This window comes from Nycticebus coucang, chromosome 7, assembly GCF_027406575.1.
Source record: "Nycticebus coucang isolate mNycCou1 chromosome 7, mNycCou1.pri, whole genome shotgun sequence".
Lineage (NCBI taxonomy): Eukaryota > Metazoa > Chordata > Mammalia > Primates > Lorisidae > Nycticebus > Nycticebus coucang.
The window spans coordinates 65,761,831-65,787,525 of NC_069786.1; the positions used below are offsets into that span (position 1 = coordinate 65,761,831).

The 25,695-nt window shown below is 41.4% G+C and overlaps 1 protein-coding gene and 1 non-coding gene across 3 annotated transcripts in view; one reads left to right on the plus strand and one right to left on the minus strand.

Moving 5' to 3' along the window:
* Window positions 1–2,986: 2,986 nt before the first annotated feature.
* The window catches only part of PPIG (peptidylprolyl isomerase G), a 67,732-nt gene continuing 45,023 nt past the window's right edge, over window positions 2,987–25,695 (plus strand). The window contains exons 1-5 of one of the 2 annotated variants that reach the window (XM_053596267.1): window positions 2,987–3,135; window positions 22,660–22,737; window positions 22,824–22,898; window positions 23,613–23,720; window positions 24,633–24,677. In XM_053596267.1, the coding sequence (XP_053452242.1) occupies window positions 22,677–22,737; window positions 22,824–22,898; window positions 23,613–23,720; window positions 24,633–24,677 (289 nt within the window). In that variant the 5' untranslated portion in view covers window positions 2,987–3,135; window positions 22,660–22,676. Of the gene's footprint in view, window positions 3,136–3,382; window positions 3,535–22,659; window positions 22,738–22,823; window positions 22,899–23,612; window positions 23,721–24,632; window positions 24,678–25,695 lie in introns of those variants that run through there. The other variant, XM_053596268.1, reaches the window with a different exon arrangement.
* On the minus strand, window positions 10,714–10,820 carry LOC128590935 (U6 spliceosomal RNA). The gene has a single exon (XR_008381395.1). It is a non-coding gene; the product is annotated as a U6 spliceosomal RNA (small nuclear RNA).

A 25,695-nucleotide genomic window follows, 5' to 3' on the forward strand; every position in this document is an offset into this window, starting at 1 on the left:
GACATTGAGGCGGGCGCCTGTAGTCCCAGCTGCTCGGGAGGCTGAGGCAAGAGAATCACGTAAGCCCAAGAGTTGGGGGTTGCTGTGAGCCATGTGACGTCATGGCACTCTACCCGAGGGCGGTACAGTGAGACTCTGTCTCTACAAAAAAAAAAAAAAAAAAAAAGATGGAGACTTTACAACTTTTGTATTAACCTGGATAGAGATGAAGAACATTCTCTTTAGTAAAGCATCAAAGAATGGAAAATCAAGTATCCAATGTATTCAATACTAATGAGAAGCCAACATATGAATTAATACACTCCCACACAAGAGAAAAATTCAATTTAATTCAAGTTGGTGGGAAGAGAGAGGGGGAATAGGGATTGGTGTGCCCTCACCTAATGGACACAATGTAAGAGTATATGGCACACCTCCTGGGTGATGGGCACAGCTATAACAGGGACCTTACCTAACAAATGCAAACATTGTAACCTAATCACTTGTGCCCTCATATTAATCTTAAATAAAACAAACAAACTCCTTCTAAGAGTCTCATAAAATCTGACCATTTACAACATATCTGTACTGTATCTAATAAGTACTTTTATTAATATTTTACTATTAAATAATTCAATTCTTCAAGCTATATACATTTCTTTCTCTATGAAGATGGTATACCCCAGAACAAGAAAAGTCATGTTACCTTTCCATACTTAAAAAGTTAATTATGGTCTAATGATGTGTATTATACCCTCAAAAAATGAACATCTTAGGCCAGGCCAGGTGGGTCATGCCTGTCATCCTAGCACTCTGGGAGGCTGAGGCGGGTAGATTGAGCTCACGAGTTCAGCACCAGCCTGAGCCAGAGCAAATAAATGAAAATAGCCAGGTGTTGTGGTGGGCATAATCCTAGCACTCTGGGAGGCTGAGGCGGGTAGATTGAGCTAACGAGTTTAACACCAGCCTGAGCCAGAGCAAATAAATGATAATAGCCAGGTGTTGTGGTGGGCGCCTGTAGTCCTAGCTACCCGGGAGGCTGAGGCAAGAGAATTGCTTAAGCCCAAGAGTCTGGGGTTGCTGGGAGCTGTGATGCCATGGCATTCTACCCCGGTGACAAAATGAAACTCTGTGGCACCTGTGGCTCAATGAGTAGGGCCCCGGCCCCATATTCCGAGGGGAGCGGGTTCAAACCCGTCCTCGGCCAAACCGCAACCAAAAAATAGCCGGGCGTTGTGGCCGGCGCCTGTAGTCCCAGTTGCTCTGGAAGCTGAGGCAGGAGAATTGCGTAAGTCCAAAAGCTGGAGGTTGCTGTGAGCCGTGTGACACCACGGCACTCTACCCGAGGGTGGTACAGTGAGACTCTGTCTCTACAAAAAAAAAAAAAAAGTACATGTTATCTGTGCAAATAGAATCCTATGTATCTAATTTGTATATTATGGCTAAATAAAAATATATTCTAAGGAAGCTGCTCCACAAACAAAAAACAAATCATTAATCTTTTTTCTTTTCTTGAGACACTGTCTCACTCTTTGCTCTCTACAATGACAGGGTGTCATTGTAGCTCACTGCAACCTCAAACTCCTGGGCTCAAGAGATCCTCTGGTCTCACCCTCCCCAGTAGGTATGATTACAGGCATGCACAGTGACCCACAGCTAATGTTTCTATTTTTAGTTAAGGCAAGGTCTCTTGCTCAGGCTCATCTCCAACTTCTGAGCTCAAGCAATTCTTCTCCTCAGCCTCCCAGAGTGCTGGGATAACAGGTGTGGGCCACCAAAACGGCCCAAAATTCATCTTAAAAAAAAAAACTTTTCTCAGCTTGGCGCCTGTTGCACAGTGGTTAACGGCGCCAGCCACATACACCAAACCTTAGCGGGTTCAAACCTGGCCCGGTCCAGCCAAACAACAATGACAACTGGAACAAAAATAGCTGGCCGTTGTGGCAGGCGCCTGTAGTCCCAGCTGTTTGGGAGGATGAGGCATGAGAATGGCTTAAGCTCAAGAGTTTGAGGTTGCTGTGAGTTGTGATGCCACAGTACTCTACCAAGGGTGACATAGTGAGACTCTGTCTAAATAAAAAAACTATTCTCAGTGAAACTTACTCTAAATCATATGTTTTAACGTATTGTAGAATTGCTTGCCTCACTGCAAAGTATAAATCCATATAAACACTGGTCAGTCTAAAGACAAATATGCTACTGCTCTTCTTCTATAAGGGCAGAGGCTTAAAATGGGTAAAGGGTCTACTGAAAGAATTTTCCTCTCACTTTTACTACTATGTAAATTTCGTCAAGCTCCTTATTTGTATCACATCCCCAACTGTATTGATAATTAATTTACCTCAGGTAAATGAGTAAAAATTTTACATTATTGTAACTTACATTCATATTAAATGATAGGAGCAATTTAATCCTCTAGCTAACCGGTTCCTTTAAAATACACCCCACATCCCTACAAGGACCGCTGCGTCTTTCTTAGCGCAAATACATGGTTATTTCTAACATAATCCAGAGACCCTTACTCCCGAAAATTATTTAATAATAACATGTTTTCCTTAGAAGGCGCTGGATTTGCAATCAAAAGACTTGCTTTGGTACTTACCAACAGTGTCTTTCTAAGGGGAAGGCACTTATTCTCCCTAGCCTCAATTTATCTGTAAAATAACAACAGCAAAGGTCAATGCCCTTTGCAAACAGCGCTTTGTTCATTGCTGCGTTTCGGAACTTGCGTGCCAGCCTTAACTGAAAGCTAAAGTGGAAACTCTAGGAAGGAGGGCTTCCTTTCCGATACCCTGGCAGAGGATTAAGTATTTATTAAATAGAGCACTGCCTTTCTCTAACGATATGGCATTCTGACTGTTAACAAACGTTCCCAGTCAACTCATACTCAAGGTATTAAGCTACCTATTAACTAGCTATTTGAAAGGAACCCAAATCCTAGAAATCCGGGCAGGGGGGTCGTGACGCAATTAAGGGAACGCCGGAGAAGCCATCAACCAGCTAGTGACACACTTCCGGTGCGACGCTTTCCCTCCACGCCTGGACGGGCTGTGGGGGAGGAGGCGGTTACCGGGCTTTAGCGCCTTTTCTGGCGGCGGTAGATTTGAAGCGCTTTAAAGGACCTGACCCAGGGTAGAGGAAACTCTACCGGTGCAGGTAAGTGGCTTGAAGCGTTTGTTTTGGTGGCGTCATTTGCAGCTGTCCCGGGTACGAGAGCGGGAAGCACCCAGAGAGGCGGGCGGAGCTGGCGCGGCAGGCCGGGCCGGGTTAACCGTCTTCCCCTTGAGGTATCCGGACTGCTTGGGCTTAGAGGGAGCCCCTGAGGACCGCAGCACTGGCTTTCGCAGCTGGAGAAGGCTTCCAGCCTATCCTCCCAGGCCTGGGAACGGCCCTTCCTCTGCCAGCCCCCGCCCTCCCAACGCCGGCGCACACCTCCCTTCCTGACGCATTTTGCCGCACAAGCTGTAATATGGCGGCAGCGACGGCGGCCTGAACTCTAGGAAGCCTGGTTGATTTTTAATGCTTCAAAATCATAAGACTCAGCACTACTTCGGGGTAGGTGGAAGGGTTGGTGGGAACAGGGAGGCACAACCTAGTCCTGTCACATTAAGAGTTGGAGAGTGACGGGTGAAGAGCCTGAATCACAGGGATTAAAATTGAAGACAAGCTTTTCCTCCTACTCTGACCTTTTCCTCTCACAGGACAGCAGCTATCGTGCATAGTTAATGGCCCAGGCCACTTTGTTTAGCTTTCTTCTACAACTCAAATCCAGGGTCTTACCTGAGCTTTTGCGAAGTTCTCCCAGGCTTCCGAGCAGCTGTGATCTGCAAAGGCCTTTTAGGAGGAGAAAATTTCTCTTTAGGAGGAGGGTGATGGTTTCGGAGCTCCATATGCCTTAAGGAGTAGGCATTTTAATGCATTTTGATGCTGATTAATTTGGTTGATCTTTAGTCTTTTAAAGAGCAAAGTTTAGGTTTGCCGGCAAGGAGAATGCTTGATCGTTTTGAAAATGTTATAAAAACACCATATTGTGCATTGATTTTAATTTCGTCTCACAAAGGTACTTTCTGTATAGGACCAAAATTTTGCAGTAGTAATCACAAGTACAGCATCTAAGGAACAATGAGATGTTTTAGAAATTTGGGGGTCAGGTAATAACTTTCAGGAGCTAAAATTAGAAAGGGGTAAATGCGTATGTTTATGTCTGCTTATATTCCCAGTGGGTAAAGGAGAATGGCCAGTTAACGACGAGGGGTGAGAGAGAACATTTTATAAATTTTGAAATCGTGCCATAAAATCGAGAAAAGACACAAGTATCTAGGATGGCTGTTTCTCTCTTCCGTGTTTTTTATATACCTGAAAGTTTACCCATTTTTGGTACCCTCCCTTTTTTTTTATGTTAACCATTTTGGATGGGATTTTTTTTTTTAATTAAATCATAGCTGTATACATTAATGCAATCATGGGGTACAATGTGCTGGTTTTATATACAATTTGAAATATTTTCATCAAACTGGTTAACATAACCTTCACAGCATTTTCTTAGTTCTTGTGTTAAGGCATTTATAGTCTACACCTAGTAAATCTCACATGTGCCCTTGTAAGATGCACCATGGATGGGATTATTTCTATAAAAATTACGTACTTCTCCATCCCATTGTACGTTGTTTAACGATTTTTTTATGATTCAGAATTGTTGATGTCCTATGGTTCTTAAAATGGAATTCTACCATTTGAGTTGTGTTTCTTTCTTAAGACTTTTTGCCTTCTCTTGCAGGCAGTTGTCTTGGTTGCCTTCCCCTGCTGTCAAGAATGTATATGTATGCAAACATCCTAGGTTAGAAAATTTGTATTTTTTGACCCAGTCATGTTTCTGTTTCTTCATCTGCAAGATGATATTTTGATTTCCAGCTGTCATCAGCTTTGGGCTTGAAAATACTGCTGTTTGTTAAAAGACAGTTTAGCGGGTCTCTTTGGAGTAAAAGCATTTATTACATATATTTTGACTTACTGAAGGCCCTTACCCTTTGGTGCTTGCTGGTGGGGGGGTAGTTTTGTTTTGTTTTAGTACATAAACTCAGTGTACTATGGTGCTTGTTGTGGTTTTGGAGTATTGGTGGCCTCTACATAAGGCCTTTGTCTTTTTGATAATTTGCCTACTTACATTAAATTTTCTGGCAGGCAGCATCCCATTCTTTTTTTTTTTTTGGTTTTTGGCCGGGGCTGGGTTTGAACCCACCACCTCTGGCATATGGGACTGGCGCCCTACTCCTTGAGCCACAGGCGCCGCCCAGCATCCCATTCTTTATGCAAAGGTAAATTGGTAACCATTCGTAATAGAAAGATGAACTAGTTATGTTATGACATCTGCAATTCTTATTTATTTATTTATTTATTTATTTTTGAGACAGTCTCCCTTTGTCACCCTTAGTAGGGTGCTGTGGCATCTTAACTCACAGCAACCTCAAACTCCTGGACTATAGAAAGATTAACTAGTTCTGTTATGACATCTGCAATTCTTTTTTTTTGAGACAGTCTCCCTTTGTCACCCTTAGTAGGGTTCTGTGGCATCATAACTCACAGCAACCTCAAACTCTTGGGCTTAAGCAATTCTCTTGCCTCAACCTCCCAAACAGCTGGGACTACAGGTGCCCACCATAATGCCGGGCTATTTTTTTGTTGCAGTTGTCATTGTTTAGCAGGCCTGGGTGGAGCTGGAATCTGCCAGCTTCAGTTGTATGTAGCTGGCACCCTACTCACTGAGCCACAGGTGCCGAGCCTCGTTTTTCTATTTTTAATACAGACAGGGTCTCACTCTTGCTCAGGCTGGTGTTGGAACTTCTGAGCTCAAGCAATCCACCTGCCTCCCCCTCCCAGAGAGCTAGGATTACAGGCAGGAGCCACCTCAACCACCGACATCTGCAGTTCTTTAAATAGTAGTTGTCCCTCCCCCCACCCCCCTTTTTTTTGATAATAGAGAGTGTCACTATGTCGCCCTCAGTAGAGTGCTCTGGTATCACAGCTCACAGCAACCTCAAACTCTTGGGCTTAAGCGATTCTCTTGCCTCAGCCTCCTGAGTAGCTGGGACTACAGGCGCCTGCCACAATGCCCAGCTATTTTCTTGTTGCAGTTGTCCTTGTTGTTTAGCTGGCCCAGGGCAGGTTCAAACCCACCAGCCTGGCTGTATGTAGCCACCCTCGGTGTGTTTAGGAAATACATTTTGACACCCCTTCCCCATTACTTTACAAATAAGAGTATTTCAGCAAAATTATAACTATTATCTATTTTTAGTATCTTAATCTGAGAGGTCATCTATGTAGGAAGAATCCAGAGACAATTCAAGTGATTGGAGGCATTCATTCCAGGTCTTTCTGCTACACAGTGATACTGCTTGCTCTTTTTACAATATTACACTAAACTTTCCATTTTCATTTTGTTTTAGTTTCAGTGATTTTCCCCTGATTTAATGCATATATGGTTGCCATAGAACTTGGTATATTTTTCTTTCTGTGGGGCAAAACTTGCAGTTTGAAATTTACTGAAAGCAATATTATAAACATTCATAGAAACTGCTATAACTTGTACTTTCAGCTCCAGACAGGAAAACTTCTGTACTTTATTTTAGAGTGGTGGCTTAAAGTGATCACAAACTTGTTTTTGATATTTGATTATGTAATACTCCTAACTGTACACATCATTCTTTGATATTAAAATCATTATTTAAAAATGTGGATGATTCCTTAACTAATTTTTTAAGCGAATGAAGCAATTTCCTTTATTAAGGTAATGATGTGTACACTTTACCTTAAGGTTTATTCATGATGAAACTATTGCATTATGGTCATGGTGGAAAGTAAAATTAAATAAGTCATCTGCAATATTTGTGAATAAACTAGTTTTTAGAGTGAAGTTGTAGAGAGTACTGAGTCAGAACTCTTTTTCCATTTGTGACCTTGAGCCAGTCATTTCGGTCTCTAGTCCTTTCCTTGATCTATAAAATAATTAAGATTATTTCTTAATGGTTCCTTCAAATCTCAAAAGTCTTTTTTAATGTGGGAATTACTGGATTGAATAACGGGGCTAGAATGGTTTTGAGTATATGTAGTATCTTTGAATACAGTGGGTTAAGTTTATGATTATAAGAATTTAGAAAGGTGGAGGAAGGGTAATCGTCGGACCTCGCCTATGGTGCGTATTGCAAAGGTACATGTCAAGTCTATTGAGAGTAGAGTATAGGCTCAGTGCCCATAGCTCAGTGGTTAGGGCGCTGGCTACATGCATCTGGTGCTGACGGGTTCGAACCCAGTCCAAGACTGCTAAACAGCAATGATAACTACAACAAAAACAATAGCTGGGCGTTATGGCAGGGCGCCTGTAGTCCCAGCTACTTGGGAAGCTGAGGCAAGAGAATCTCTTAAGCCCAAGAGTTTTGAGGTTGCTGTGAACTGTGACGCCATGGCACTCTACTGAGGGTGACATAAAGACTCTATCTCAAAAAAAAAAGGGTAGTGTGCTGCCTGTGGGTAGGGCGGTTAAGTCTGTTAAGAGTAGAGTATAGGCTCACAATGGCTATTTTTGTTGTTGTTGTAGTTGTCATTGTTGTTTGGCAGTCTGGGCTGGTTCAAACTTGCCAGCTCCCATGTATGTGGCTGGAATCCTAGCCTCTGAGCTATAGGTGCCAAGCCCAGATCATCTCTTTTAAGTTTTCTTTCTTTTTTTGAGACATTCTCACTCAGTCAACCCTGGGGTTGAGTTCTGTTGCATCATAGCTCACAGTAACCTCAAACTCAGCTCAGGCTGTCCTCTTGCCTCAGCCTCCTGAGTAAGTGGGACCATAGTACTACGCCACCCACCCAACTAATTTTTCTGTTTTTAGTAGAGACTGGGGTCTTTCCCTTGCTCAAGCTGGTCTGGGACACTTGAGCTAAAGGGGTCCTTATTTACTTAAGACAGAGTCTCACTATGTCGCCCACAGTACAGTGCTGTGATGTCACAGCTCACAGCAACCTCAAACTCTTGGGCTCAAGTGATTCTCTTGCCTCAGTCTTCCAAGCAGCTGGCACCCCCCACTATGCCCAGCTGTTTTTTTTTTTTCTCCGCTCAGCTATTTTTTTGTTGTAGTTGTCATTGTCGTTAAGCAGGCCCAGGCTGGGTTCGAACCCGCCAGCGTGGGTACATGTGGCTGGCGCCCTAACCACTGAGCTACCGGCGCCAGGCTAGTTTATTTATTTTTAGTAGAGACAGAGGAGGTACTCTTTCGCTGTTGTTAAGGCTGGTCTTGAGCTCCTAACCTCGAGCAGTCCTCTTTCCTCAGCCTTCCAAAGTGCTAGGATAACAGGCATGAGCCAACATGCCCAGCCTATGTTTTATTTATTTATTTTTTTTAGACAGAGCCTCAAGCTATCACCCTGGGTAGAGCACTGTGGCATCACAGCACACAGCAACCTCAAACTCATGGGCTCAAATGATTCTCCTGCCTCCGCCTCCCAAATAGCTGGGACTGTAAGCACCCCGCCACAACACCCGGCTGTTTTTTGGTTGCAGCCATCATTGTTGTTTGGTGGGCCTGGGCTGGATTCAAACCCACCAGCTCAGGTATATGTGGCTGGCGCTTTAGCCACTTGAGCCACAAGAGCTGAGCCTCAGCCTGTGTTTTAATGATTAGTTGCCTATATCATTGTCTTCTCTTTTCATGGCATCATGTTATTTTAAGATAAGTATGGAAATTATTTTATGTCTGAATCTACAAGATTAAACTTTTTACCCATGAACTGGTTACCTCTGGCTGATATTTTTTATGAAATGTATTTGTTGGAGAGGTTTATAAGTTTTGGCATTTTGTGGTACTTTAAAATTTTATTACTGAGATAAAAAATGACTAGTACATTGTCGATAGACATTAAAAACAACATAATCATCTACCTAGAAAAAAATAGAATATAATAAAAATATTAAAAGCTATAACTTAAGTATTTTGTACATTTTTATATGATCTATTTTTTTTCAGTGAGTTTTTAATTTTTTTTTTTTTTTTTTTGTAGAGACAGAGTCTCACTTTATGGCCCTCGGTAGAGTGCCGTGGCCTCACACAGCTCACAGCAACCTCCAACTCCTGGGCTTAAGCGATTCTCTTGCCTCAGCCTCCCGAGTAGCTGGGACTACAGGCGCCCGCCACAACGCCCGGCTATTTTTTTTTTTTTTTGGTTGCAGTTCCGCCGGGGCCGGGTTTGAACCCGCCACCGTCGGTATATGGGGCCGGCGCCTTACCGACTGAGCCACAGGCGCCTCCCGTGAGTTTTTAATTTATTGCTTGTCTTATTAAAAATGTATTTTCACAGGCGGCACTTGTGGCTCAGTGAGTAGGGCACTGGCCCCATATACCAAGGATGACAGGTTCAAACCCGGCCCTGGCCAGACTGCAACAAAAAGAGCCGGGCGTTGTGGCGGATGCCTGTAGTCCCATCTACTCAGAGGGCTGGAGGCAAGAGAATCGCCTTCGTCCAAGAGCTGGAGGTTGCTGTGAGCTGTGACACCATGGCACCCTACCAAGGGCGACAAAGTGAGACTCTGTCTCAAAAAAAAAAAAAAAAAATGTATTTTCACCATAAAAATACAAGATTAAATTTGGTATCACTCAGATTTCTGAAGGGGTCAGGTAGGTGAAGGTGAGGGGATTGCCTGGAGTCAAGCAGATAATAGGTAAAACTAGAACAGGCGTCCTCAAACTTTTTAAACTGGGGGCCAATTCACTGTCCCTCAGACTGTTGGACAGCCGGACTATAGTTTAAAAAAAAAAAACTGTGAACAAATTCTTATGCACACTGCACATATCTTATTTTGAAGTAAGAAAACAAAACAGGAACAAGTACAATCACACCACCTCATGTGGCCCGCGGGCCGCAGTTTGAGGACCCCTGAACTAGAACATGTGTATTTCAGCTGGTGGAAGTAGACTATGCTGATTGCTCTACAGAAATGGGGCACAATGCCAGCTAAGAAAAATTTAAACCTGGGTTTTATAGGTAGAGCCGCAGCTCATCCAGATGAAACAAATTGGCAGCAAACAAATCACCTATAGGCTACTACTATGACAGCTTTGATTATAATCTAGTGTGTGTATGTATATATACACATATATTTTTTTTTTTTTTTTATTTTATTTTTTTTTAATTTTTTTATTAAATCATAAGTGTAATATTTTTTTTTTTTTTTTTTGAGACCAAGTCTCTCTATGTCACCCTTGGTAGAGTGCTGTGACGTCACAGCTCACAACAACCTCAAACTTTTTGGGCTTAAGAGATTCTCTTGCCTCAGCCTCCCGAGTAGCTGGGACTACAGACGCCTGCCACAACGCCCAGCTATTTTTTTTTTTTAATTAAATCATAGCTGTGTACATCAATGTGATCATGGGGCACCATACACTGGTTTCATAGACCGTTTGACACATTTTCATCACACTGGTTAACACAGCCTTCCTGGCATTTTCTTAGTTATTGGGCTAAGACATTTACATTCCACATTTACTAAGTTTCACATATACCCTTGTAAGATGCACCGTAGGTGTAATCCCACCAATCCCCCTCCCTCTGCCCACTTCCCCCCTCCCTTTCCCCCTTCCCCCTATTCTTAGGTTGTAACTGGGTTATAGCTTTCATTTGAAAGCCATAAATAAGTTTCATAGTAGGGCTGAGTACATTGGATACTTTATCTTCCATTCTTGAGATACTTTACTAAAAAATATGGAATGCTTCATGAATTTGCGTGTCATCCTTGCGCCGGGGCCATGCTAATCTTCTCTGTATCGTTCCAATTTTAGTATATGTGCTGCCGAAGCAAGCACCGCACGGCTATTTTTTGGTTGCAGTTGTCATTGTTCTTTAGCAGGCCTGGGCTGGATTCGAACCAGCCAGCCTCAGTGTATGTGTACTCATTTAGCTACGGGTGCCGAGCCAATAATGCAGTGTTCTTAAGTAATTTATGAATTATTTTTTTTTCTTTTTTTCTTTTTTTATTGTTGGGGATTCATTGAAGGTACAATAAGCCAGGTTACACTGATTGCAATTGTTAGGTAAAGTCCCTCTTGCAATCATGTCTTGCCCCAATAAAGTGTGACACACACCAAGGCCCCACCCCCCTCCCTAATTTATGAATTATTTTATTGAAAATTTTGCAGGCCTAGTTTTTCCCTGAATTTTTGGTATCAGCATTGTGTTTATTTTTTCTTGGAAAAAGATTTTTGTTTGTTTGATTTTAGAGATTAGTTAGTAATACCACAAAAGCAAAATTATAGAGGAAATACATCCTATTTCTGATTAGTAATAAGTAACCTTTTTTTTTTTTTTTTTTGTAGAGACAGAGTCTCACTATACTGCCCTCGGGTAGAGTGCCGTGGCGTCACATGGCTCACAGCAACCTCTAACTCTTGGGCTTATGCGATTTTCTTGCCTCAGCCTCCCAAGCAGCTGGGACTACAGGCGCCCGCCACAACGCCCGGCTATTTTTTGTTGCAGTTTGGCCGGGGCTGGGTTTGAACCCGCCACCCTCGGCATATGGGGCCAGTGCCCTACTCACTGAGCCACAGGCACCGCCCCAGTAATAAGTAACCTTTTAGTAATGGTTAGTAATTAGTAACATTTTACTAATGTTTGAGACATAGTGTGTGAGCCATCTTTTGTCACTATTGTTCTTCATTAATTACTACCCTGTTTCCCCAAAATAAGACAGTGTCTTATTTTAAGGTGTGCTCCCAAAGATGCACTAGGTCTTATTTTCAGGGGACGTCTTACCTTTCCTGTGAGTAGGTCTTATTTTCGGAGGATGTCTTATTTTCGGGAAAATGGGGTAGTATTAGAGCATTTATTTACATACTCAAGGTATTTATGTAGTAATTTTTTTTTTTTTTTTTTGTAGAGACAGAGTCTCACTATACTGCCCTTGGGTAGAGTGCCATGACGTCACACGGCTCACAGCAACCTCTAACTCTTGGACTTACGCGATTCTCTTGCCTCCGCCTCCCAAGCAGCTGGGACTACAGGCGCCTGCCACAACACCCGGCTATTTTTTGGTTGCAGTTTGGCCGGGGCTGGGTTTGAACCCACCACCCTCAGCATATGGGGCCGGCGCCGTACTCACTGAGCCACAGGCGCTGCCCTACATTTTTATAATAATTTTAATAGATGGCTTGGCACGTTTAGCACAGTGGTTATGGTGCCAGCCGCATACACTGAGGCTCACGGTTTTGAACCCCCTCCCAGGCCAGCCGAACAACAATGACAACTGCAACAAAAAATAGCCAGGCATTGTGGCGGGTGCCTATAGTCCCAGCTACTTGGGAGGCCGAGGCAAAGAGAATCACTTAAGCCTAGGGTTTCGAGGTTGCTGTGAGCTGTAACACCACAGCACTCTACCAAGGGCAACATAATGAGACACTGTTTCAAAAAAAGAAAAACAAAAACATAATTTTGATAGATAATGTAGCCATGTGGTGTAAAATTGAAAACATACACAAGGTTATAAAGTAAAAAAAACCTTTTTCTTACTCAGCTACCCATGTCCTCACTCACCAGATGACTTTAGATTAAACTAGAGAATACATAATTTTCTTTTTGCTTCTTTTAAAAACATACAAAGAGGGCCATGCCTGTGGCTCAGAGAAGTAGGGTGCTGGCCTCATATACCAGAGGTGGTGGGTTCAAACCCAGCCCCGGCCAAAAACTGCAAAAAAAAAAAAAACAACATACAAAGAAAGCTTGGCGCCCATAGCACAGTGGTTATGGTGCTGGCCACATTCACCGAGGCTGGCAGGTTCAAACCCTGCCAGGCCAGCTAAACAACAATGACAACTGCAACAAAAAATAGCCAGGCGTTGTGGTAGGTGCCTGTAGTCCCAGCTACTTGGGAGGCTGAGGCAAGAGAATCGCTTGAGCCCAAGAATTTGAGGTTGCTGTGAGCTGTGACACCAGAGCACTCTACCGAGGGTGACATAGTGAGACCCTGTCTCAAAAAAAAAAATGTGTATATATATATATATATCCACACACACATACACATACAAAGAAGCCAGGAGTGGTGGCTTATGCCTATAATAGCACTTCGGAAGACTGAGATGGGTGGATTGCTTGAGCTCAGGAGTTGAGGCCAACTTGAGCAAGAGGGAGACCCTGTCTCTACTAAAAATAGAACATCTAGCTGGGTGCCTGTAGTGTCAGCTACGAGGGAGGCTGAGGCAAGAGGATCGCTTGAGCCCTGGATTTTGAGGTTAGTGTAAGCTATGACACCATGGCACTCTATCCAGCGCAACGGAGTAAGACTGTCTCAAAAAAAGTATACACCTGTGTACTTTGTTTGCTTTTTCTTTTACTTAACAAAATAAGTTAATAAGTTAACATTTAAAGATCTTATGAAATAATTTTTCCTGATTTAGAGATAGCAGTACATAAACAGCTTCCTTTTTTTTTTTTAATTGCGACAAAGTCTAACTTTGTTGCCCTCGGTAGAGTACAGTGGAGTCACAGCTCATAGCAACCTCCAGCTCTTGGACCAAAGCAGTTCTCTTGCCTCAGTCTCCCTAGTAGCTGGGACTACAGGTACCCTCCACAACGCCCAGCTATTTTTTTGTTTTTAGCAGGCCGGGGCTGGGTTCGAACCCACCAGCCCTGGTCATGGCTGTGAGCTGTGATGCCATGGCACTCTACCGGCACTCTGTGCCTGTACCCATTGAGCTCCGGGTGCCGCCCAGCTTCCATTTCTTTTTTTTTTAATAGCTTTTGTACATTGTACTCATATGCTATGATTTATATAACCTATCCCTCCTTAATGGACCTTTAGGTTTATAGCCTTTTACTATAGTGCGTTGAATAACCTTGTACACACTTTATTTTACAAATGTATAACATAAATTCCTCAAAGTGGGATTATTTGATGCTTTTGTTTGTTTTTTGAGACTGAGTCTTACTCTGTCACCCTGAGTACATTGCAGTGGCATCACAGCTCACAGCAACCTCAAACTCTTGGGCTCAAGCGATTCTCTTGCTTCAGCCTCCTGAGTAGCTGGGACTACAGGTGCCCACTACAGGCTGATTGATCTATTTTTAGTAGAGATGTAGTCTCCAGTCTGAACTCCTTATCTCAGCCAGTCCACCTGCCTTGGCCAGCTATCTGATGCATTTGTATTATTGATACTTCTTGTCAAATTGGCAAAGAATTAAATCAGTTAACCTCTCTTCTGGCGGCAACAGTGTATGAGAACATCATTGTTTTTTATTTTTGTCAATCCAATAGGTGAAAAAATGTTATCTCTGTATGTACGTATGTATATGTGAGAATATGATCAGAATGAGTAGATAGTATTTTGTTTCGTGAGGGTATTGTTTATTTAACCAATTTCTATTACTGTATAATTGTTTATGTTTTACTATTATAAAAAGTCCTACGGTGACGTCTTTGTATGTGAGGTTTTTTTCATATTTAAAATTCTTTAGGCTCAGCGTCTGTGGCACAAGCAGCTAAGGCGATAGCCACATACACCTGAGCTGGCAGGTTCAAATCTAGCCCGGGCCCACCAAACAGCAGTGCCGGCTGCAACCAAAAAACAGCTTCCTTTTTTTTTTTTAATTGCGACAGAGTCTAACTTTGTTAGAATGGGAGGCAGAGGCAGGAGAATCGCTTGAGCCCAGGAGTTGGAGATTGCTATGAGCTGTGATGTCACGGCACTCTACTCAAGGTGACAGTTCAAGGCTCTGTCTCAAAAAAAAAAAATTCTTTAAAACTACATAGTAATAGTATCATTTCTTTTCTCATTTAGCATTTAACAAGTTTTTTTAATGTGTGTTGTTAAAAAATGTATTTTCGTAGGTAGTCCATCCTATGAACTGATTTACTTAACTCTTGTGTAACATACTCATTTAGGCTGTTTCTAAGTATTCACTACTTAAAAAAAAAAAAACCCAGCCCCGGCCAGAAAAAAAACAAAAAAAAAAAACAAATGCTATTTCATTTAAAATGGTTGCCTTTACAAAGTTTCAAGTACATAAACTTACTAAAATGTAACAAAGTACAGTGAATTTGAATATAATTAAGGTTCTTGGTCTATAATGCTAAGTTGCTTAATACAATTACTGGAGCCATTTAGGTTTTTTGTTATGTTGCTTTCTGTAAATTGTCTGTTTATATTCTCTTAGATGGCCTTAGAATTTTTACTTGTTTGGTACATTGACCCTATGGTAGTAGTTTCCAAAGATAGGAATAGAGGGGCAGTGAAGAGGGTTTTTGGTTGATACTTAACAGTCAGGGTCAGGTTCACTTAATGTTTTGCAATGAGTAGAATGGTCCTACTCAATGAGATGTTGTCCTAGTGCCCCCTTTTGTAAGCACTATTGTATATCATATTTGTAGAAAATATTTTTCCCCATTTTTTACTTCTGTCTTTCATAGACAAGTAAAACAATCTATATTTCCATGAGTTCAAATGTGTTTGTTTATTATTAGTGAGTCTAAAAGTTTTTGGGACTCTCTCTCAAAAAAAAAAAAAAGAAAATTAAGACTGACAGTTGAAGTCTGTCTCCTCATGGATCTTTCACTTTCATTTTAGTGAAAGGAGATATAGAAACTTGAATTTATAATAACATTCCAAATAACAATAAATGTTGGGAAGAAAATTAAAGCAGAATAAGAGAATATAAAGTATTAGAAGGTGGGGGCTGCTCCTTTCAGTATGGTAGACTAGTCAGGGACAGGCCTCTGTGAGAAGGCAGTATTTATTTAAGCTGTAACTTAAATTAAGGGAGGGGATGAACCATGAGAAGATGATGAAAGAGCATTCCACATACAGGGAACAGCAAATGTGAAGGACATGTTAAGAAAATAGGCCTTGAGATATTAGAAAAGCAATAGAATATCAATGTAGCTGAAGTAAAATTGAGGAACATATTAGGAGATACTAGAAAATGTTAGGAGATAAAAGTTGAACAGCATGCATAGCGATCAGGAGTAATTGAGGTAATGGGAGCCATGAGCCACATGTGCTTATTGAGAACTAAAAATGTGGCTAGTCTGAATTGAGATAAGTGGTAATTATAAAATATACACTGGAGTTCTAAGACTCAGCAAGAAAAGAATGTAAAATCTCAGTATTTTTATGTTTACCGTATGGTAAAATGATAATATTTTGAACTAACAGGTTGAGCATCCCTAACCCAAAAAGCTGAAATCGGCCTATAATCCTAACACTCTGAGAGACCAAGGTGGGTGGATCCCTTGAAATCCACCAGCCTGAGCAAGAGTGAGGCCCAGCTCTACGAAATAGAAAAATTAGCTGAGCGATGTGGCAGGCATCTGTAGTTACAGCTACTCAGGAGGGTGAGGCTGAAGGGTCATTTGAACCCAGGAGTTTGAGGTTGCCTGAACTAGGCTAATGCCATGGCACTTGAGTCTAGGCAATAGAGTGAGACTCTAGCTCAAAAAAAACCCTGAAATCTAAAATGCTTCAGGTAGCCTGTGGCTCAAAGGAGTAAGGCATCAGCCCCATATGCCGGAGGTAGTGGGTTCAAACCCAGCCCCGGCCAAAAACTGCAATAAATAAATAAATAAATTGCTCCAAAATTTAAAACTTTTTCAGCACTGCAAGTAGAAAATTTCACACTTAAGCACTTAATAAAACTTTGTTTCATGTACTAATGTATTAAAAATATTGTATAAAATTACATTTGAGCTATGCCTATAGATATGTATGAAGCAAATGAATGTGGTGTCAAATTTGGGTCTCATTCCCAAGGTATCTCATGTATGTACAGAGATACTCCACAATTAAAAAAAAAATCTGAAAGATTTATGGTTTCAAGCATTTCTTCTAAAAAGGGATACTCAATCTATAAATACTGAGTTAAATAGAATATATTGTTAAAATTAGCCTATTTGTACTTGTGCAAACGTGGTTACTAAAACTTAGCTTACCTATGTGGCTTATACTTCTCTTGGACAGTGCTGGCTGAAAGCCTTAAAATCCATGCTCAGACATTGTAGTTAAATGGGATGGTAAGAAAGAGTTTTTTAGGCAGGGGAGTGATGTGGTAAGGTTCATGTTTTTTTCTTTTTCTTTTCTTTTTTTTATTTTGAGACAGAGTCTCATTCTTCTGCCCTCGGTAGAGTGCTATGGCAACACAGCTCACAGCAACCTCCAACTCTTGGGCTTAAGCGACTTTCCTGCCTCAGCCTCCCAAGTAGCTGGGACTACAGGCACTCATCACAATGCTTGGCTATTTTTTGTTTTTGTTTTTTGCAGGACAGGGCTGGGTTCAAACACACCGGCCCTGGTGCATCCTACCCAATGTGCTAAGGGAGCAGCCGGTAAGGTTCATGTTTTTTATTTTTTGAGACGGAGTCTTACCATGTCATCCTCTGTAGAGTGCTGTGTCGTTACAGCTCACAGCAACCTCAAACTCTTGGGCTCAAGTGATTCTCCTGCCTCAGGCTCCCAAGCAGCTAGGACTACAGGCGCCCGCCGAAACGCCTGACTATTTTTTATTGCGGTTGTCCTTGTTGTTTAGCTGGCCCAGGCCAAGTTTGAACCTGCCAACTTTGGCGTATGTGGCCAGTGCCATAACCACTGCGCTACGGGCACAGAGCCTAGGTTCATGTTTTAAAAGAATTATTCCCTTATGGTTATTCTGTGGAGAAGAGGTAGTACAGAACTAAGAGTAGTAATAGCAAAGAAACCAGTTAGGAAGCTCTTGTAATAGTCTATATAAGAAATAATGATAACGATAGGGAGAATATTTGACCTAATATTTTCTTTATTTGTATTTTTTTAAAAAGACGAGCTCTTGGCTCAGGGCCAGCCAAACAATAATAACTGCAACAACAAAAAATAGCCAAGCGTTGCGGCAGGTGCCTGTAGTCCCAGCTAGTCAGGAGGCTGAGGCAAGAGAATCGCGTAAGCCCAAAGAGTTTGAGGTAGCTGAGAGCTGTTACGCCATGGCACTCTACCGGGGGCGACTCTGTCTCAAAAAAAAAAAAAAAAAAGAAAGGAAAGTCTCGGTGCCTGGGGCTCCAGCGGCTAAGGCGCCAGCCAAATATACCTGAGTTGGTGGGTTCGAATCCAGCCCAGGCCTGCCAAACATCAATGACGGCTGCAACCAAAAAATAGCCGGGCGTTGTGGTGGGCACCTGTAGTCCCAGCTTCTTGGGAGGCAGAGGCAGGAGAATTGCTTCAGCCCAGGAGTTGGAGGTTGCTGTGAATTGTGATGCCACGGCACTCTACCCAGGGTGACAGCTTGAGGCTCTGTCTCAAAAAGAAAGAAAAGTTTATGGGTAATTAGGGATTAATTTTTGAGTTTTCATAATTTTGCTTGGTTTTCAAATTTGGAGTTTGTTTATAGCAACATAAAATGTAAGAAGTTAACTATAGTTGTGAATGAAATTTGGTATATTTTTAACAGTACTAAACACATATTACAGGAATTGAAGTCTTTACATGGAGTATTATAGTTAAACAAATACCTGTAAAAGTTTCTTTGGAGGAAAATGTATAAGTAAATCATTACATTTCTTCTTCTCTTCCTCTTTACCCCAAAGTAGAGAATTTAAGGCCTACAGAAATTGTTTAGAAGGTATAAGATAAACAGACATTAAATACTAAATTAGTGTTTTTCTGTAAGATAGGATAATTCTGTCAGATTTATGGATTCAAAGTATTCTCAGTTCTAAATGTACAGCAATTAAAATTCTTTCTTTTTTTTTTTGTGTGTGTGTGTGTGATTTTTGGCCGGGGCTGGGTTTGAACCTGCCACCTCCAGCATATGGGGCCGGCACCTTACCCCTTTGAGCCACAGGTGCCGCCAAAAATTCTTAATGTTTATCAAGCAGAGAACTATGAAAGAAAAAAAAATAACTTAATGTCACAAACTTGGCAGGATATTAAGATTGCTAGGATTTTTTTTTCTCTTAAGGAAGTCCATGTCTATATATATATCCTTTTTTTCCTTTCTTTTATATGAAACAAATTCTAGTATCTCTTAGCTCTGTTAGAAATTTTTAAATGGGGAAATTATGAGAAAATGCTGTCCCCCCCCCCCCCGCTTGTCCATGGAATAATGCCAAAAGTGGATATACCAACACCTGGGCTGAATTTGAATTTAATATAATCTTTTATATTATTTAATTCCTCATTCACAAAATCAGCATTAACGAATGAATACATATAATTTGTGTTTTTCAAATTGTTGGTTGTTTGGGCAAAGGGGTTGTTATACAGCCTCCCCTTTCCCTCACTTTTACACCTGTGATATAATTGTATAAAACTAAGTAAGCACAAGTAAACTGGGGAAATAGGAATAACGTAGACGGTTGTAACAGTGTTGGCTGTGCTATTATGCTATAGTTGTGTGATTATATCTCAATTTTGCAAAATGTTCCTATTGAGGAGAGCTGGGTAAAGTGTGAAATGGATAAATTGCTCTGTTATTTCCTATAACTGCATATGAATCTATAGTTGTCTCAATAAAAATTTACATTTAAAATGAAAAAAGCCATAATCCTAGTACTGTGGGTATCTGAGGCAGAAGGGATCATCTGAGGCCAGGTGTTCTAGACCAGCCTTGATAACAACAACAAAATATATATATATATCAAGGCCTGATGGTGTGTGCTTCCTAGCTACTTGGGATGCTGAAGCAGGAGGATCTCCTGAGCCTAGGAGTTGAGGTTACATGAGCTGTGTTCACACCACGGCACTCTAACCTGAGTAACAGATTGAAACACTATCTCAAAAAATAAAGTAATGGAAGAATCTGTTCAGGATGAAGTATATAGATCTTTCAGAGCCTTGCTGTACCTAAAATATTATGTATTCCTTGCTGAGCCACCAGCTTAGTTTAGATGTAATAATTTTGAGAAAAGTATGCACATCTCACTTAGTATGTGCTGAGGTAGATGTAACTCGTTTTTATGGTCTCTCAGTTTGGATACTATGTACATTTACAGGTTTTGTTTTTTTCTGCCCTTTACCTTGCCCTTTTATCTTCCATCAAGAATTATAATTTAAGCCTGGTGCCCGTAGCACAGTGGTTATGGTGCCAGCCACATACACCTAGGGTGGCGTGTTTGAACTGGTTCCGGGCCAGCTAAACAAAATGACAACTGCAACAAAAAATAGCCGGGCATTGTGGCAGACACCTGTGGTCTGAGAATTGCTTAAGCTCAAGAGTTTGAGGTTGCTATGAGCTGTGGCGCTATGGCACTCTACCGAGGGCATCATAGTGGAACTCTATCTCAAAAAAAGAATTATAGTTTAGCATTGTACATCCTTAAGATAAATGCCTTCTCAAAAGTATGTCTGTTAAATAATAGCTATTTGATAATGGAGATAAATAAAAGCTGTTACACAGAGTATCTCACAAATTAGTATTTTTTTGTTTATGCTAGCGTATCAGTAAAGTCTGTTGCTCATAATCAGAAAGTAGCCTTATATATAAAACTTAATATTGTGCTTTTATAGCCAGGCAAGGTGGCTCATGCTAGCACTTTGCTAGACCAAGGCCGGAGGATCTCTTTTTTTTTTTTTTTTTTGTAGAGACAGAGTCTCACTTTATGGCCCTAGGTAGAGTGCCGTGGCCTCACACAGCTCACAGCAACCTCCAACTCCTGGGCTTAAGCGATTCTCTTGCCTCAGCCTCCCGAGTAGCTGGGACTACAGGCGCCCGCCACAACGCCCGGCTATTCTTTGGTTGCAGTTTGGCCGGGGCTGGGTTTGAACCCGCCACCCTCGGCATATGGGGCCGGCGCCTTACTGACTGAGCCACAGGTGCCGCCCCGGAGGATCTCTTGAAGCTCAGAGTTCGGGACCAGCCTGAGCAACATAGGGAGAGCTTGTCTCTAGCCCCTCCCCAAAAAAATATTTAATTGCCCAGGCATGGTGGTGCATGCCTGTAGTCCCAGCTACACAGGAGGCTAAAGCGGGAGGGTCTCTTGAGTCCAGGAATTGGAATTTGCAGTAAGCTACAGTGATGCCACTGCACTGTAGCCAGGGCAACAAAATGAGACCGTGTCAAAAACAATGTGTTTTTATTCAGAACGTAAAGCCAGCATACATGCCATTTAATGATACCAGGCTGTCACTATGATACCTTCACTTTTTTCTTCCTAAATTATTTATTTTTGATGTTATTTTAGGAATTTGAATGTTTTTCTTTTTTTCTTTCCTTCTTTCTTTCTTTTTTTTTTTTTTTTAAGACCCAGAGTCTCACTTTGTTGCCCTTGGTAGAGTGCTGTGGTGTCACAGCTCATAACAACCTCCAGCTCTTGGGCTTAGGCGATTCTCTTGTCTCATCCTCCCAAGTAGCTAGGACCACAGGCTACCTGCCACAATGCCTGGCTATTTTTTATTGCAGTTTGGCAGGCACTGCCCTCTTTCTTTTTTTTTTTTAAGCCTCTTTTTTTTTTTTTTTTTTTTTTTGAGACAGAGTCTCAAGCTGTTGCCCTAGGTAGATTGCTATGGCATCATAGGTCACAGCAACCTCCAACTCCTGGGCTCAAGTGATCCTCTTGCCTCAATTTTTTCTATTTTTAGTAGAGACAGGGGTCTTGCTTTTGTTCAGGCTGGTCTTAAACTCCTGAGCTCAAGCTATCCACCCGCCTAGGCCTCCCACAGTTCTAGGATTATAGGCGTGAGCCACAGTGCCCAGCCTGTAAGGCTCATATTTTAATCTTAATTCTTGTTTTCTTTCTTTTTTTTTTTCGTAGAGACAGTCTCACTTTACCACTTTTGGTGGAGTGCCGTGGCGTCACACAGCTCACAGCAACCTCCAGCTCTTGGGCTTAAGCGATTCTCTTGCCTCAGCCTCCCGAGCAGCTGGGACTACAGGTGCCCGCCATAATGCCTGGCTATTTTTTTGTTGCAGTTTGGCCGGGGCTGGGTTTGAACCCGCCACCCTCGGTATATGGGGCCGGCGCCCTACTCACTGAGCCACAGGCACCGCCCTCTTGTTTTCATTTTTTGGGAGCAAACATTGGGTCAGTTGTTGCTGACTTGTTTTTTTGTTTTTGAAACAGTCACTTTGTTGCCATTGGTAGAGCGCTAGGGCATCATAACTCACAGCAACCTCAAACTCTTGGGCTCAAGCGATCCTCTTGCCTCAGCCTTCCAAGTAGCTGGGACTATAGGTGCTCACCACAATGCCCAGCTCTGTTTTTTAGAGATGGATTGTCCATCTTGCTCAGGCTGGTCTTCAACTCCTGAGCTCAGGCAGTCCACCTTGCCTGGCCTCCCAAAGTCCTGAGATTACGGGCCTGAGCCATCATGTCTGGCCTTGTTGCTGACTTTTTTGTTAGGTTCTTGGGTTTGTTTTTGTTTTTTTCTATTGAAAGTAATCCATTGAGTGCACCAATCATGCAAACATAATACAATTTATTGTTTCAGCTGGTAATCTATATTCATTTGATTAAATAGAAATTTGATTATGTGAAATGGCTAAGACTCATCTTCCAAGCCTTTTCCATTTACCTCACAAAATGCAATCTAATTAATCTCTAAAATGAAAGCACTAACATTTATCTCATAGAAATAAATTAAAGGTAAATTAAAACTACATTTCTAGTTATAGTACACAGAATTATTTTTGCAGAAATTTGTGAAAAATAATTTGCTGTGTTAGTCTGCTTCTCTGAAACTGTATTTTTATTCATAGGTTGCAGTATTGGAGCCATGGGAATAAAGGTTCAGCGTCCTCGATGTTTTTTTGACATTGCCATTAACAATCAACCTGGTAAGAAGAATAATTAAAATTTACAAATGAGTATTTAATATTTTAAATTTGTGAAGAAATTTAAACAAACTGCCCTCTTTTTTTAGCTGGAAGAGTTGTCTTTGAATTGTTTTCGGACGTGTGCCCTAAAACATGTGAGAACTTTCGTTGTCTTTGTACAGGTTTGTTCTTTTTCATTTCACTTAATAGTAGTCTCATTTCTCTTAATAGTAGTCCTACTTGACTGTGCTTGTTTTGTTTTGTTTGTTTCCTTTTTCTTTTTTGAAGAGACAGTGTCTCACCATGTTGCCCAGACTGGCCTTGAACACTAGGATTCAAGTAAACCTCCCCACCTCAGCTTCCTGAGTGGCTGGGATTATAGGCATGAACCACCACACTTGCTTTAGTTTTTTTTGTTGTTGTTGTTTTTGGTTTTTGGTTTTTTGTTTTTTGAGACAGGGTCTCACTCTGTTGCCCCGGACTAGAGTGCCATGACATTAGCCTAGCTCACAGCAACCTCAAACTCCTAAGCTCAAACAAACTTCCTGTCTCAGCCTCCTGAGTATCTGGGACTACAAGTGCCTACTACAATACTCAGCTAGTTTTTCTATTTTTAATCGAGAAAGGGGTCTTAATTTTGCTTAGGCAGGTATCAAACTCCTAAGTGCCTCCCGCCTGAGCCTCCCAGAGTGCTAAGATTATAACCTCTGAGCTCATCTTTAACTGATTTTTTTTTTCAATTCTTAGAAAGAAGGAAAATTCTGTGGTTTAAAGAAGTCTGTAAAGTATCAAGAGATGTATATTTAACAAGGCAAAAGTTTTCCTTTCTTTTGCTGTAATACTACATTTTTGATTTTTTTTCTACTAAATAACTTACTCATTTTTTTGCCCTGTAGGTGAAAAGGGGACGGGGAAATCAACACAGAAGCCATTACATTATAAGAGTTGTCTGTTTCACAGAGTTGTCAAGGATTTTATGGTTCAAGGTGGTGACTTCAGTGAAGGTGAGACTTTAAAAAAAAAAGCTGTATTTATATTCTGTGTTAAATATAGATTTCAAACAAGTCTCTAGGCTTAGTCAAGTTTTCTTCTCACTTCATGTAGTCTTTGGTCAATCAATATTAGAGGAGTATTTATAGAAATATATAAAAGAAAGAAGCACTGAAAAAGTAATTTCACCTTTGGTATGTGGATTAACTTCAGAAATTTGTTTCTAAATACCAAACAAAGCACTGTGTTCATCTTAGAAATCTGTCAGTGTTAATGTGTTTCATTTTGTCACAACTAGTAATCTTTACTACAATTAAATACTATAATAAAATTTTTACCTATACTTTTTTATCATAAAAACACAGAAACTGGATTTTAAAAACACTTTGAAAAAAGTCATTGATTTCTGTTTAAAAGGCCTGCATAGGCTTGGTGCCTGTAGCTCAAGTGGCTAAGGCACCAGCCATATACACCAGAGTTGGTGAGTTCGAATCCAGCCCAGGTCTGCCAAACAACAGTGACAACTACAACCAAAAAATAGCCGGGCGTTGTGGTGGGTGCCTGTGTTCCCAGCTACTTGGGAGGCCAACACAAGAGAATCACTTAAGCCTAGGAGTTGGAGGTTGCTGTGAGCTGTGATGCCAAGGCACTCTACCTAGGGCAACAGCTTGAGGCTCTGTCTCAAAAAAGTAAAAATAAAAAAAAGAAGACCTGCATAATCATCAACACCTGAAATTTCTTTTTCCATGTGTATTAATAGTCTTTGTCACATTCATACCATATATTTTATGATTTGTTACAGTCCTTTGAGTATTATTGATTCAGAATGATCTGAGCACCTACTTTTTAATATGTATATTGTTTAGGTAGCACCTTTGCAGAGCTAAGTGTCTTAAAAGTTTTAAGAATCTGTTTTTCATTCTTAGGAAATGGACGAGGAGGAGAATCTATTTATGGAGGATTTTTTGAAGGTAAAAATATTTACATTTAAATTGTTCTTTTAATGTTTTTATTCTGTTTTGATTATTCTCTGCTGAGTCTATAAGATTATTAACTGTCAATTTACAGCTACCTTCATTTAATCTGAAGGTTAATTTTCTTATGAAAATGGGAGGGGTTATTTTTGTTTGTTAAGGACATTTGTACATTGTATTACATGTACTTTCTGGGTTATGAATGAGGTACGTTCTGTAGGTTTGTTTTTTTGTTTTGTTTTTTTTTTGTGGTTTTTGGGCGGGGCTGTGTTTGAACCTGCCACCTCCGGCATATGGGATCGGTGCCCTACTCCTTGAGCCACAGGCGCTGCCCTGTAGGTTTGGTCTTAATTTAATTTGTATGTAAGTTGGAACAGGTACGTTTGCCTATTTCCTGTATCAGCCTTCATTCATAAGTGTAAGTGTTACCTCAGTTCTTTGGTTGTAACTCGGGGACTGCCTGTATTTGGAAGGATTTAGATGATCTATATTAAAATGTTAATGTGCAGTGCTAGAATAGGAACTTTTTTTTTTTGAGATAGAGTCTCACTATGTCGCCCTATTTAGAGTGCTATGGTATCACAGCTCACAGCAACCTACAACTCTTTTCTTTTTGTGTGTGGGGGGCCTTGGCTGGGTTTGAACCCACCACCTCTGGTATATGGGGCTGGTGCCCTACGAGTGACAGGAGCCACCTGCAACCTCCACCTCTTGGGCTCAGCGATTCTCTTGCTTCAGCCTCCCAAGTAGCTGGGACTACAGGCGCCCACCACAGTGTCTGGCTATTTTTTGATGCAGTCGTCATTGTCGTTTAGTTGGCCTGGGCCAGGTTTGAACCCAACAGCCTCGGTGTATGTGGCTGGCGCCGCAACCATTGTGCTACAGTGGTTCTAATAGTTCTTAGGTCTAATTTTAGTGTATGTGCTACAGAAGCAATATTTCTTGCTTCTTGGGCTTAGGCGATTCTCTTGCCTCAGCCTCCCAGGTAGCTGGGACTACAGGTGCCCACCACAAC